Genomic DNA, 15,248 nt, shown 5'->3' with positions numbered 1-15,248 from the left:
CTGTGATAGGTTAAAGCAGCTGTCACTCATACAACGAGGCTTGGCGTCCAGCCCCTCTCGTTCCCAGCAGGCCTTGCGCGCGGGAAGATGGCAGCGTCCTGGTGGGGATCTTGAGATCAGCTCGGTATGGCGTTGGCTTCGGGGCCTGCAAGGCGGGCGCTGGCTGGCTCCGGGCGGCTCGGCCTTGGGGGCTGCGGAGCCCCGAGACGCGGAGCGTACGAGTGGGGCGTGCGCTCCACGCGGAAGCCGGAGCGTCCTCCACCGGATAGGGTGTACGAGATACCTGGATTGGAGCCCATCACCTACGCGGGGAAGATGCACTTTATGCCCGGGCTAGCGCGGCCAGTTTTCCCGCCCTGGGACCCTGGCTGGACGCACCCAAAATTTCGCCGCTTGCCGCCTCTTCACGAGCACCCGCTGTACAACGACCAGGCCTGCTACATCTTCCACCAGCGTTGCCGCCTTCTCGAGGGTGAGGCCCCAGGATGGGAGGGAGGGGACCTTGTATATCTACCCAGCACTGACCCCGACCTTCTGTGGCTATGGGCAGAACTTTAAAACTCTTGAGGGTCTCAGTTTCTTCTGCGAAATGGGTCCGACATTGATTTCCATCTTCTGAGAGTTGTCAGGATTAAGTGGGATGTAAACAGCTGCATGTGTGAGGGGGTACTAGAGTTTTAGTGGCCAAATAGAAAGACCTGATTTCTAGGTCTAGCCCTGCCTTTCACTCTGTGATTTTGCGCAAGTGGCTGAAGCTTCCTGAATCTCCATTTCCTGTGAAATGAGTGGTTTTGTAAAGGTGGTCTACATTGACTCAGCTCTTAACACACTGGAGATGTAACTGTATATTTGAGAACTAGATGGAGGTGGGTTATCGCGCAGAGACAACAGAAAGAGTGCTTAATCTGCATGCCTATTACCTCATCTCACAGATCGGTAATTGTGACAGAGAAGGTGATTTGCCCGTGATTTGCTCCCAGGTGCACTGTGGGTTACTAGTGAAGCCAGGGCTACACCTGTGGTTTCCTAGGTCAATGTTCTTTGTCAAAAGTCAGAGCTGAGATGTTTTCAAGGAAAGGATCCGGACCTAAAAATTGTCTAGTCTTTTAGCACTTCTGCTCCCTTTCACTTTCACTAAGAACAGGTTAAAATGACTTTAGCCAAAACCATCTGTATGTCTAGGGCAGGACCAGAAATTATTTTCCAGATTCAGTAGCAGGGAATTAAGGGAGTGAGGGCTTATGTATTGAGAAGCCTTTTACCCATTTTTCCACCTCATTCTTCCTTAGTCCCTAAATTAGGATGAGGTTAGGGCAGGTCTTGAAAACACAAAATGGTCCAGGTAAGTGGGAGCAGAATTTCCCAATGAGTAATTAGGGAAGAAAGAGACCTGGCAGGATTTGGAGACAGGCAGAGAATAAATCCTAGGTTTGAAGAAAACTTAAGTCAACCAGCCAGCCTCTTAAGCTGCTCAAACCCATTCCTGAAAGCTGGTTTTCCAGCCCTTAAATACTTCGTGTCCTCACAGGGTGTTGTGAAGGACTTCACAAGACTTGGCACCCTGAGGGACCCTGGTAACATTACCATGTGGATGAATTGTACTGATATTTTAGAAGTTAAGATTAACTCGTTTGACTTGGCTGAAGACATACCCTATGCTTTGACCATATGCTGAGAGGTTCTGTAAAGTCTATAATAAAACTCTGCAAGATAAGGGCTAGAGAAGCAGATTAGGGTAATGGAGAGATCTTGGGCTTTAACGTAGACCCCGGTTCTCCTTCCAGCTCCATAGCTTACGAAGTATGGGACTTGATACAAGTTTCCTTAGTCTCTCTTGAGTTTCATCCTCCATTCCCTAAAGTCACATCCAATTTGAAGATAAAGCTCCTGGTAAAGGGTAGATGGCAACGTGCAGTAAATAGCAGCTCTATTACATATTATTAATAGTGAACCATAAAATCTTAGTATTTAATCCATTTTCAAATTTAAGGAACAGTGGCAGAGTTGGGACTAAAACTCAAGTCATCTGACCCCTAGTCCAGGGTTCTTTCTCCTGTACCACAAAATCTGGTAGTTACATTTCTAAATATTTGTGTTTCTGATCTCTTGTGAGCCTTAAACTGAAAAGTCTCATTGCCTTTCATTTATCACCACAAAAGAAATTGTCTGAGGTTGTTTCCCCCATGTCCTAGGTTCCTTTAATCCGAGACATAGGTTTTGGGTTTTTTTTTTTTTTTTTTTTTGGCGGGGCAGTCATTAGGTTTTTATTATTTATTTATAATGGAGGTACCCAGGATTGAACCCAGGACCTTGTGCATGCTAAGCACACGCTCTACCACTGAGCTCTATCCTCTCCCCGAGACATAGTTTTTCAAATGAAGATAGGTCCCTGAGTCAGAGTGGTCTTTTTCTAGCTGGGGTAAGTAGCCTGCCAACCAAAGCAGTCACCAGAATTCTGTCTACTGATGGGCACAGTCATTAAAAAGAATGCAGTGTTAACTTTGATCTGAGGGTAGCAGACTGGTTTGTGGACTTAAGGTAGTATTTAGGTTCCTCAGTCTGTGCCTGACCCTCCTTTAGGGAAGTAAGATTGGGGGAAAGTGAAGCAAGGGAGTTGTGCCTGGCACAACAGCCCATCCCGCTGAGTAGGGGATTTAAATTAGTTTAATTTTTAAAGATTAACCAGTTTGAATCAAATCTATTTTAGTTTATTTATACTCCTTGTCCTGAAAAGTATTTTGGGCATCTTACATAAATTTTACAGCACGGCCGGATTAAATTAAAAATAGATAGCTGAGGGAATCAGAACAAAGGAACAATGAAACAATGAGGTTAATACGAAAAGGCTGTATGTGATGTATTTGATACAGGAGAGACCCAAAGTTGACCCTCAGCTTGCTAACACTCAACAAATGGTACAAGATGGGGTCAGCTGACTAGGCCCATTGCCTGTTTCTATAGTTTTATAAGAACAAACCATGCCCACTTATTTACTTATTGCCTGTGGCTGCTTCTGTGCTATAATAGCCGAGTTGAGTAGTTGTGACAAAGATTGTGTGGCCCGAAAGCTGAAAATATTTACTATCTGGTCCTTTAAGAAGTTTATTGACCATTGGAATAGAGAAGAACATTTTGAGTTTTACAGTTCACCATATCCAGAAGATGAAACAGTTCTCTACCCAGGAAAAGCCCAACCTTCCTGTACTGAGGCCAGGGAGAAGTTCAGATGGTCTCAAGCAGGACGCTCTGTAATAAATTAAACAACATCCTAAGTGTGATTCTTTTCACAAATACAGCAGTGTGTTTCATAGGGCTTCTTCATATAAAAATTTGCTTATAAAATAACTTGTTATAGAATCTCAGAGTTAGATGAGATGTGAAAAATTATCTAAGTGCTCCCAAACTCAGGGGTCCTCAAGTTATTCGTGATCCGAAAGTTATTTCCAAAAGTTTCTTTCCCTTGATATATCAGTGTGGGCTTTATCCTGGGCTGACATCTAAGGAAGCGTATTTGGCAGACATGAGCTTTTTCAGTCAGGGACTGGGGTTTACAGAAAGGATCTAGGTTTTAGGGTCTGTCTGAATCCTGTAGGCAACAGACAGACCTTTGCAAGATTCAGCCTCATGACCTCAGCCATCTTAGCGGCTGTTTGAATTCCTCCTGCGGCAAGTACTCGTTACACCTCAGTCAACTGTTAGCTGTCCTTAAGTAGATAGTCATTCCTGAAGCTGAGTTGAAATGTGGTTCTCCTTGCTTCCACTCTTTATTCTTTGTTCTGACCCCTTGAAGCTGCCTTTTCCCCAAGATGCTACCTGGCAAACTTAAGCATCTCTTCCTGAATCGTTCTTTTTTTTTAATTTTTGTTTTTTTGTAACTGATTACCCTAAAGGTGTAAAGCAGGCCCTCTGGCTTACCAAGACCAAGTTAATAGAAGGCCTTCCTGAGAAAGTGCTGAGCCTTGCTCGTGATCCCAGGAACCACATAGAGAACCAGGATGAACGCGTTCTGAACGTGATCTCTCATGCTCGTCTCTGGCACTCTACTGAAGACATCCCCAAGAGAGAGACATACTGGTAAGTTTCCCCCAAGTCAGTAAGGTTTACAACTGATGGATCTTGGAATCAGCCTGTTGCTTAACTTCTCCAAACGTTTCTTCTTTCATTTAAGCCCAGTTATTGTGGACAGTCTGATACAGCTCTGTAAATCCCAGATCATCAAGCATCCTTCTCTGGCCAGGCGGATCTGTGCCCAAAACAGCTTGTTATCCACCACCTGGAATCGAGGTTGGTCATCCTGTATACCAGAAAGCCTCATTCTGTTCCTTATCTTTCTACTCTTGGCCTCACCACCAGCTTGTATTCCCTTCCCTGCTGCCATACCTGTTCTCACTCTCTTTGTCATGGTCCAGTTTTGTGGCTCAGATACATCCTCAATGTCGTTAGCCATAGCCCAGCCTTTTTTGTTTTCACTCACTTCTTTCCAAGACTTAATTCTCTTTATTAAGTGCTTCTAAGGCCCTAAAAGTTGAAGTGAGGAAGTAATAAAACACAGTTTCTGGGCTCGCAAAGCTCATATTCTATTGTACCCCATTCTTACTTTTCTCCTTTTCTGAATCCATTTTCCACAGAGCTGCTAGAGTGATCTTTCTAAAGTGCAAGTCATGTTATGTCCCTTCCCTGTTTCGGATCCTTTACTGTCTCCCAGTAGCTTAACCATTCATCGTACTATCCAAGGTCCTCTGTAATTTGGCGTCCACCCAGTCTTTCTAGTCTTATCTTCTGCTCTACTGCCCCCACCCCCATTCCCAAATTCACACTTAGCCACTTGCAGCTTTTTGGCATCAAGCTTTATGTGCCTTTGTATGTTCTGTATAGTCTGTCTGGAGTGCTCTTTTCTACTTTCCTCACTTGACTAAATTCTACTACTCTGCACACTCAGCTCAGGCCCCTTTACTGTGTAAATCCACAGGTTAGTTCTTCCTCCTCTGTGCTCCTTGTGCCCATATGCCTGTTTTTATTATAGCACACATTATATTATATTATAATTATCTAGTACCGTTTCTGTCTGCTCCAGTAAACTGTGAGCTGATGACAAGGACTGGGTCTTCTTCATTTTTGTCCATAGTGTCTGACAGTTCATGGCACCCAATAGGTGCGGACTGAAGGAACAGGTGAATGAATACCAAATTTCAGGTGTTTCAGGCAGGGGTGTTCCGAGTACACAGGTGTCTATTTGGTGGAATCCTGGAGCAGGGGAACCAGCTGTGGGACGGTTTGGGATTTTCAGAACATCTGCTTGGTCTTATTTCTCCAGCTTGCCCCTTTGAGTATGGACTTCCTGGCAAGGAGTCAACTTTGCAGAGGTAATGGCACCACTAAGGAAATTAGTGAGCCTCATTAATAGAGGAGTACTTGTTGGCCCATTATCAAGTATTACCTCTAATTAAACTGCCCCATTTGGAGCTGTCACTGGAGGAGGGATGTGGAGGGAATTGAATTGGAAACCACAGTAGAATGGTCTGTGGGGAGAATCTAAAACCCAAGGTTAGGAGAGGTTCAGGCACATTTATCTTCCTTACAGATTATATGTGAGGAAACAGGAAATACTTGAGAAAATGTTCTTGAGGTGTCGGCATGATGTGTTTTAACATGCGAATCAGAGTTTATTCATCCACAGATGTAGTATCCTTCTTTTGCATAACCAATAAGGGAGGACACATGCTAATTAAGTGACAGTGCTGTTGGCCAAACCAGTTGTTAGACATATAGAATCATCAGTCCTGGTAAGTTACCATCACGCTGTGATTTGTAATGTTTGGTTTGTATTTCTCAAAACCCAAGCACCTTCAGAGGAAGATTTGCCAGAGAATCCTCAGGAGGCCATTCTCCAGGAGTCTTTCCAGATGGTGTTCGGCCTCCAAGGGGACCTCTGTAAAGGGCACCTACACACGTTCACAGCGGCAGCCTTGCTGTCTAGTCAGGTGTGAATTTGTTTCCTCACACACCTGTGTCTCCATGTAGCAAATATGCACATTCAACTTAAGTGAAGCTTTCTGACTGGCTCGATATTTTTCAGTCTCAGTGGTTGAGGACAATCTGGCCCTTTTCCTGGGCTTAGTAGCCTTTCTCCTCAGCCTCTAGTCTCAGTACTTCTCTCTCTCTCCATTCCTCCTTCCTCTTGTCACCCGGACTTACTTACCTAAACTCTGCTGTGGAACAGCACCCAGCACCTGCTGTTGCTCCTTCACTAGAATAGTTTTCCTCCCTTTTCTTTGCCTGGCAAACTCTTACCCAGCAGGTTTCAACCAAGGGCAGTTTTGCCCTCTAGGGGAGATTTGGCATTGTGTGGAGGCATTTTTTTTTTGGTAATGAAGCAGGGCCAGGGTGGGTAGTAGAGGTTCTGCTGGCATCTAGTGGGTAGAGGCCAGGGCTGCTGCCAGACATCTATAGTCCACAGGACAGCCTCTCTCGGCAAAGAATGGTCTGGTTCAAAATGTGAACAGTGCCAAAGTTGAGAAGCTCTGCTCTTATCTGTCTTTCAAAACCTAGTTTAAAGGCATTGCCTCTTTCAGGAAGCTCCCCAGGCGTCCCAGAGGAGGTCAGTTTTCCCTACCTCCACTATCTCCAAAGTTGTTCCTACTTTTGTTGTAGCAGTCACTCCCTGGCCAGCTCCTTGAGAGCAGAGAATTACTCTCACTCATTTCTGCGTCCCCAGTTTAGAGCAGATGCTTGGGAAGATCTGTGTGGAGCGGCCCTGAACTCAGAGATCACCAGTCCTCAGGGTTCATTAGAAAAGGAACATGGGAAGAAGAGTGCATTGGTCAAACCTCTCAGGATTAGCACTTTAATGGAAGTTTTTTTTTTGTGATGAGGCTGATCAGTTAGGAAGGCTTTGAAAGACTTGAGCATGGCAGGAGGAAAGCCTTAGACTTTGCTGCGCTAAGGCTTTAGACCATGTTGGACTAACTGTCTTTCTCTGCTTTTAGAGTCTGTTCTTCTTCAGGTCCGTGGTTCTAGCAGAGCTCAGCTGAATGCCAAGGATCCTCTGCCCCCTATCGCCTCCAGAGAGGAGGTGGAAGCTACTAAGAATCATGTTCTTGAGACCTTCTATCCCGTATCTCCCACTATGGGTCTTCAAGAGTGCAACGTTTACGATGTGAATGATGACACAGGTCAGTATCAAAGTCTTTGACTTTTAGGCATTATGGAAATGGGGGACAAGCTGGTTCTGAAGAGAGAGGATGTATTGAGTACTTCTGGTGCATTTTCTCCTAAGGCTGGTGAGACAGGTACTGTTAACCCGATTTTATAGGTAAGGAAACTGAGACTCAGGGAGGTTAAGTGATTTGCTCAAAGGGCTGACTTTACTTTTGAGCCCTGAGAAGTAATTCCGTTACATCAATGGGTGGCTTGACAGGCATCAAATGTTTCCTTTATTCGTAGATCCCTTGAAAGACACCCCCTCTCTGTGCACTCTGTAAACTCTGGCCAACCTCCTACTAGGACTGAGGAAGCCCCACAGTCCTTGAACAGGGCTCTTTATCCCATCTCCATCGAACAGCGCACTGCCACCGACCCAGGGAGCCCAGACAGAAATAGGGAGTCAGGCTGGGCAGGCCTGCAGCTCCTGCCATCCACTTAGTCCTGAATTGTGGCACCCTCCTCCATAACCTCTTCATTTCAACCACAACCTTGGTCAGTGCCTACTGTCTCACCCAGCCTACTACCACAGTCTCTCAGCTGGTTAGTCTAACCCAGGCTAGGTTCTCTCCAGTCCCCCTAGTTCACGATTTCAGAGTAGCCTTTCTAAAATTTAATCCCATGGCTCCCCACCCCCTCCCCCCCATTGCATGTTGGATAAAGTTTGAATTCCTTAGCTTATCACCCAAGGGCCTTCGCATCTGCCATCTGCCCCTTTCTCCAGCCTCATCTTTCTGTTCCCCACAAGCCCATTTATTCACGGTGCCTTTTCTCACCACCAGGCTTCAGCACTTCCTCTTCCCTCTGCTTGCACTTTTGACATTTACTGCTTTTTCTCTTCAGCTTAGTAACTTCCCACCTTTCACAGTTCATCGGAGGACTCACTTCTTTCCAGAAATGCTCTGCGACCTTCCTGTCTGGTCAGGGGACTTTTTTCCATCCTCGCACAGCCCTTGACTCCCCTTGTGTCTTGATGTGTCCCTCTGTATGGATTCTGTCAGTTTTCTTGTCTGTCTTCCTTTTAGACTTGGTGAGCTCCTCACTGGCAGTGGCAGGCTCGGCAGGGCCTGTGTTCCTGGTACCTGTCTTGGAGTTTGGCGCAGAGCGAGTGCTGAGTGTTGGGCACTCACACATGCTGAGGCACTGAGGCAGGCGGGCAAATCGTGTCTCTCTTTTAAGTAGTGTTCTCTGGGATTTTCCCAGCCTCTCTCGTCCTCCTTTTCACCTACTTTCACTAATCCAGGTCACTCATTCTAGACACCTCCAGCCTCCAATGGTTTACTCATGGCCATGCAGGGGAAGAGAATGCTGACCAGGCTGGGTGGTGGCTGAGATGAACAAGTGCTGAATCCCCTCGCCTCCTAGACCTTCCTTCTCCTCCCTTCCACCCTGATAGTTCTGGCCTTCCCAAACCACTTTTGCTCTTCTGATTCCTTTTGGCTTGAAGCAGACCACGTTCCCCCAGGCAACCCCTGTTTTGGGGGGCCTGTATTTTTTAATGACACCCCAGTTCCCCACCTGTTCTTCCCCTTTCCTGTGCTGCCATCTTCTGATAGTGACTCTGTACTTGTCTGTTTAGTTCTGTGTGTAAATGGAATGTTGTGGAGATCACCCCTCCCCGCTGCCTGAGTCCCCTCCCCTTTTCCCATGGTCATAGCCACTTATGGAAGCAGGACCAGTAAGGGACCGTCAATTAAAAAGCACACACACAACAACTAAAAAAAAAATCTCAGCACAGTGTTGTGAGGTATGAACAAGTCATTTGTTATTAATCATAAAGTATTCAATTTTGCAAATGATTTGATTTTTTTAAAAAAATAGTCACCATAGATTTCAAGTTATCCTTCTAATATCACTGTCATCTGTGTGCTTGAATGAATAAGAACAGGATGGAGTTAGAGCTAGCCTGCAAGAATCACCTGTAACAGTTTGACAAGCATCCTTTATAAAGAACCAAATAGTATTTTAGGTTTTGCAGGCCACATATGGCATCTGTCACAGCTACTTAATAGATGTATGTAAATGAGTGGGTGGTGGTGTGCTATAGTAAAGTTTTATTTTCTGAAACAGTCTGGGGCCAGATGAGGCCAGCAGGTTGACGTTTGCCAGCCCCTGAGCTGTGGTGATAGTATCTGCCTGTACTGAGTTTCTGTAGTGCCTGGCACTGAGCTTAGATGGGGTGACTTTCCTAAGGCTTTGGGGAAGGCTGATTAATCTTTTCCACCCCTCACATGATTACGTATCTTGCAGGATTCCTAGAGGGTTATCCTTATCCTTATCCCCACACCCTGTATTTCCTGGAGTCATCCAATTTACAACAACACCGCTTTCAACCAGTTCAGCTGCGGGCCAAGATGATCCTGTTTGCCTTTGGCTGTGCCCTGACTCAGGCCCGGCTCCTCTATGGGGTATGTATGTGGAGAAGACCACCAAGCTGCCTTACATTGTATTGCTCTCCTGCCTTAGACTGCTCAAAGGAGGAAAGGAGGCAAGGAGGCATGGAGGGGTTTTTTGCTCAACTGAGGAGTTTTAGGAGAGCTGCTTCCATTCATCCTACAGAGATGAACTGCCGTCTGCTCGTGGCCTATGATGTGCCTGTCTTTTATATAAGATGCCTCATTTGTTGATCACAGTACCCCACACGATCTCAGCGTGATCCCCATTTTTCAGATTATGTCTTTGAGTCCCAGGGAGGCTAAGAAGCTTGTCCAGCAAAACACAGCAGTAAGTGGTGGAGAAAGTATTAGGACCAGGTAGACCCAACTCCTAAGGCTTCAGTTATCTGTGCTCCAGCACACTGCCTCAGTTCTCTAGTATCGGAGATGGAGCCCCAGGCTCTATTGGTTAGGCAGGAGGAAGTGATGCAGTAGAGATGATCCAGACCTGACTGCCAACTCAAGAAAGATTCTGGGGATCCAAGATGCCACTTGGCGATAGCCCCTTGATTTTAATAGGAAGTCTCAGGGCTCTAGAAGGTGTAGAATGCAGGCTGAGTGGTTGTCACACAGTGCTGTCCCATGATCGGGACAAAGGTTTTTGGGGTGGGGAGTGGCAATAAGGAAGCCCCCAAGCATGGGACACTGGATCTCTGGTTTTGTGTGTGTGTTGAGGGGTGGGGGCTGGAATGGTTTTGAAAGCTGCTTTCAGGCTCCCAGGTCTTGGTTAGAGCCTGAGGCTCTCCTGCAAGAGAGATGAAATTCGAAATGTTCTGTTTCCCATCCTACTCAGTCTAGGAACTAGGTGGGGTTGGGATGGTGTGGTTAGCCAAGTGAGATGGGGAGTAGAATGGACCTTGCCTATATTGAGCATCTACTATATGCAAGACATTTCATTAGGACTCCTTATGTCAGTGGTTCTTAAAATATGGTCCTGGATCAGCAGTGTGAACATCACCTAGGAACGTACTGTATCAGAGACTCTGGGGGTGCGGCCTGGCAGACAGTGTTTTAACAAGCCCTTCAGGTAATGCTGGTACAAGCTAAGTTTGAAAACCGCTGCACTGAAATTCGAGAACCATTGCGTTATTTAATCCTTATAGTAACCCCCTGTAGCAGATACTGTTAGCTTCACTTTACAGATGAAGAAACAGGCTCAGGGAGGCTCCAGTAACTTCCCCAAGGTCATACAGCTAAGAGATTAGCAGCTGTCATATCTTTATGTGACCTGTGTCTTCCCAGTCCTTGAAAGGTTATCTTAATTCCCATTCTCTGACAGTATACTTTCTGAGGCCCTAGAAGATTAGGTAGCTTGCCCAAGATCCCACAGCTAATGAGTAGGGAAGCAAGCATTGGAGCCCTGATCCCTCCGGCTTCAAAGGATGTACTGTCTCCCAACTCAGGGGCAGGAGAGGGAGGCAGCGATAGTCACATGGCGGCTCCCAGGCCTGCAGGCTCATTGTAGTTTCTGTGCCAGCTATTGCCATCAGAGAATGGGTAGCAACGCCATCGCTAATTGCCACTCAGGTGGGTAGGAGAGGAGGCCTCCCCCACCCCCTCTGGGTACAAATTATTCCTGGGGATGTGAAGCTGAGCAATTATGGGAAGAGCCTCTGTGTAAAAGGTAAAATTGCTGAGAAATTTATGTACTACCTGCAGTTTTATTGATCTGTAGAGGGAGATAAGAGTCAATACAGAATTCTCAGCTACCACTTAGAGGTACTTTTCTTTTTATTTATTTCTCATGCAGCTAAGAACAGGTATTTCTAAGGCCAACGGTCCCAGTGTGGCCCACACTGAGGTCTGATATTAGCTATTCCTAATATCAGATTCAGCCCTGGAGCGGTGAAGGTAGGCAGCATCTTTGAATCAAGGATTCTTTGCCTCATGGGACCTGCCTATTGGATCTTTGTCCAATGGATAGCAGTCACCAAACTGGATGCCTCCACAGTCTCAGTAGGATGAACATGATTGGTCATCCAAACTGGGACACTTGAGAATGACAGGTGCTACTATCAGATACAATGGGGCACTCGGTATAAACCAGGACAGTGGGATTTTAGGTGATTTAATAGCCTGGGATCTGATCTTGGCTCATTCCTGATGGGTAACCATGAGCAAATTATATCACCTCTTTGAACCTCAGTTTCTTCATCTGTTAAGTGGGAGTATACTACTGGGTTTATGAGATTAGAGGCAGGTTTATGTGAAACTGGTGTAACGCTTGGCACACGAGAGGCCTTCAGTAAATGGCTGCTGGTATTATTACCATTACCAAGTTGCATTAATTAAAAGAGAGAATTAGAAAATGTGTTGATTGGTGAAATCTTGCTGCTGACATAGCTGGTGTGGACACTCAGGAATCTCACACATACTGAGAGCCGGAAACAAACCCAGGTGAGATGCCTACGTGCAGGCTTAGGGCATTCTAAGACGCCAGACTCTGAGGAATAGGACAGATGGAAATGTGCATGCTCTAGCGCTAGCCAGTGTGGTTTCTGATGCCACACACTGTTGTGACTTCAGACAGGCCACTCCCTCACTGAGTCTCAGTTGCCTCATCCATCAGGTGGAGTGGGAACTGAATGAGGTTGTGTGTATTATACACATTGACCCTCTCGGTTAATGTTTGATGGACGTCATTGTTGCCACCATCAGGTAACACCATGAGTTTGAGGGGCTTCCCGTCATTAACCTCCCAGCTCGTCTTCCTGTACCGCGCAGTGTGCCTGGTAATTGCCTCTCAGTGGCAGACATTGTTACTGTAATGTGCTCAAGTTGAAGAGCAGGCACCCTGGGGCCACGAGGCATCTGAGGCCAGGCAGAGCCGGGCCGGGTGCAGCCGAGGAGGCCTGACCCTGGGCAGTGCCCTGAGCTTTGAGTTCTGTTTTTGTTGCCCTGTGGGGAAACCGCTCAATGGGGTGGGGGATTGTTTTAATGGTGAGAACTAGATTCCTGGTTTGTGCTGTTCCTTACATCCCACTGTTTCTTACTTGATTTACTTGTCTCCTTTTCTCTTTAGAACGATGCTAAGGTTTTGGAGCAGCCGGTAGTCGTGCAAAGCGTGGGCACTGATGGACGTGTCTTCCAGTTCCTGGTGCTGCAGCTGAACACCACAGATCTGGCCCCTGATGAGGGCGTCAAGAATTTAGTCTGGGTGGACTCAGACCAGCTCCTCTATCAGCATTTTTGGTGTCGCCCCGTGATCAAAAAGAAGGTGGTTGTGGTAAGTCCAGCCGGCTTCAGCCTGGTGACTGGATCACGGCCATGACTCGTCCTCCCCAGAGCGAGCCTGGGCTGGAGTTGAAGGGATGCTTGTGAGTGGGGCCCTGGCTTCAGGAACTTCATGTTCAGGATCTCTGCCTGGAGAGCTACCTCAGCCCTGCCCATCTCCTAAAACAGCACTTCCCACCCTGGGCCCCCCCCAAGCTCTTCACCTCTCCTCCCGCTTCCCTCTGCACCCCACACCCAGCCCCTCCCCGCCAGCAGTGTGCGCTGCTGCCTGAGTGGCTCAGGGTCCTAGTGGGTGCTGCTCCTTTCACGGGGAGGCTTCTTCCTTCTTGCGCCCTCCTCCCTCTCCCCCACCCTCCCACCGACCCCCATTTCTCTTTCATCTGGTCATCTTCTGTCATTCCAGGTTTAGCGTAAAGACTCACCATCCCCATCTCCGTCTTGCTTAAGTGCCTCGGGTGGGTTCCCGTGGCCCCCGGGTTCCTCCATCACAGCACAGCCAGGCTGCTGCTCCGTAGGTGTATGTTTACATGTTCTCCTCCATCTGACCGAGCCCTGAGCCCCGAGCCCCTCCTGGGCAGGGCCTGTGAATGATGCGTTCATTTATTTCATTCCACAGATAGGGAATTCTTCCCATTGCCTCATCACTGCTGCACCTCCAGTGCTCAGCTGACAGAGTCCAGGCCTGTCTTCTGTGCAGGGGCAGTGACAGTATCTACACTCAGAGTACAATATCCGGCTGTGATAAGTGCTCTGAAGAGACAAAGCAGGACTGGGGGTTGTGAGAGAACAGTGGGGGAACTTCTGGGTCTGTGACTGACTAGCTGTGCCCCATGTCCCACACAGAACCTGAGCAGCTTTGCTTCAGTGGAGTAGTAGTTGAGCCTTTGAACATTACCGGTATGTTAGTTGAGTAGTGAGGTCTGGTATCTTCCAATGTTGTTGAAATGCCTCCCGGTCTGGGCCCTGCTCTTTGGCCCCAGACACCATTCGTTGCCTTTCACCTGCGCAGCCACACCAGCCACCCCCAGGTCTCTGCTCTCAGCTGTGTCTCCCCACTCCCCTTTGTGTCTTCAGGTCCCCCTCTTTCAGCCTCTTCCTTCCAGAATAGTAACTTAATGCTGGCCTGTCCTGCTTTGATCATATGGCTCCTCCTTTCCTGTCTCTTCCCCTGGCTCCTGCCCCCACCTGTCTCTTCCCCCACCCACTCCACCTCCACCGGCACTGGCCCTGGGCTCCAGCCTGACCCTTGCTCTTCCCGCCTTCATTTGTGCCTCTGAACCAGTGCATGTACTGGTCTCTCTGAAGTCTCCTTTCTTTTTTTTCTTTCTGGCCCATTCTACTCGCCCTTTAAGACTTGTTCATACATGATCTCTTCCACATATGAAAGTCGGTGTTGTTTTCCCCCCTGCTTTCTTAGCATCCTTTTCCTACTTCCATTATGAGGCCTGTTGCCTTTCATTATCACTATTTGCACACCTGGCTGTGAGCTCCTTGAAGGCAGGAGGCAGATTCAGGTCACTATTGGGTTTCCAGCACTGGGCACAGCCCCGATAGAGAGAAGGTGCCTGTTAAATGTGTGCGGAATGAATAGGGGATTATTGTCCTTGAGAATTAAGAGGGGCCACAGAACGTTTGTGGTGGCTGAGGTGAGAGGGATTAGGGATCCGGGCAATGTCAGCAGACGATATGGCTGGAAGGTGCTGGGATGCTTCATACCCTCCTCTCCCGCCCAGCCCTCTGGCATCTCTTGGCACCAGCTCCGCAGCACTCCTCCTTGGTCATGAGAGAAAGAAACAGTTATTATCTAGGCACTTAGGATTTACATAAAAGCGACCTTTGTTGTAATTGCTGCCATTAAACCTAGTAGCAGGATCCTAATGGGCTGTGTTCTTTCCAGGAACCTGTTGGACCGACTGGTTTCCAGCCAGAGACTTTCAGGAAGTTTTTAGCTCTGTATTTGCATGGTGCTGTGTGAGCCAAGGACCGTTCTGAGGCCTGGAGCCCCATCCTTGCCTGTCTCCCATGAGCGTCCCGCGTCCTGGGTAGTGCCTGGGGCCTGCCCGGAGCTGCCGTGCTCCTGTGTCTGGTGGGCGTGCAGACAATAAAGAGCCCTTCCGGTGCACTGCAGTCTGTGCTTGTTATGGGGGTGCCATCAGAGGGGTACCCACAGGCACAGTCACATGCAGGTCCACGCTGTGAGCCTGCCTCCACACAAGTCCCGGCCCTGGAGCCTGACCTGCCCCAGCTTGAGCCCAGCTCTGTCCGTGGCCCATCTTGTGACTTGAGATAAGACACTTCATCTCTGTGAGTTTTAATTTCTTCATCTGAAGCTTCTGGCTGACATGACGTACCATGTTTTGAAGATTAGAGAGTGTGTAT

At 47.7% G+C, this 15,248-nt stretch overlaps 1 protein-coding gene across 1 annotated transcript; it reads left to right on the top strand.

Annotated features, from left to right (window-relative positions):
- The first annotated feature begins 57 nt into the window (after positions 1–57).
- MRPL37 (mitochondrial ribosomal protein L37) lies at positions 58–14,991 on the top strand. The gene is made up of 7 exons (XM_006200523.4): positions 58–472; positions 3,891–4,074; positions 4,169–4,284; positions 6,987–7,172; positions 9,451–9,608; positions 12,658–12,861; positions 14,767–14,991. The coding sequence occupies exons 1-7, from the start codon at positions 127–129 to the stop codon at positions 14,842–14,844; spliced, it is 1,272 nt and encodes a 423-aa protein (XP_006200585.1). The 5' UTR covers positions 58–126; the 3' UTR covers positions 14,845–14,991.
- Positions 14,992–15,248: the final 257 nt, after the last annotated feature.

This window comes from Vicugna pacos, chromosome 13 (assembly GCF_048564905.1).
Source record: "Vicugna pacos chromosome 13, VicPac4, whole genome shotgun sequence".
NCBI classification, from domain to species: domain Eukaryota; kingdom Metazoa; phylum Chordata; class Mammalia; order Artiodactyla; family Camelidae; genus Vicugna; species Vicugna pacos.
This window is presented reverse-complemented; position numbering and strand designations above follow the sequence as displayed.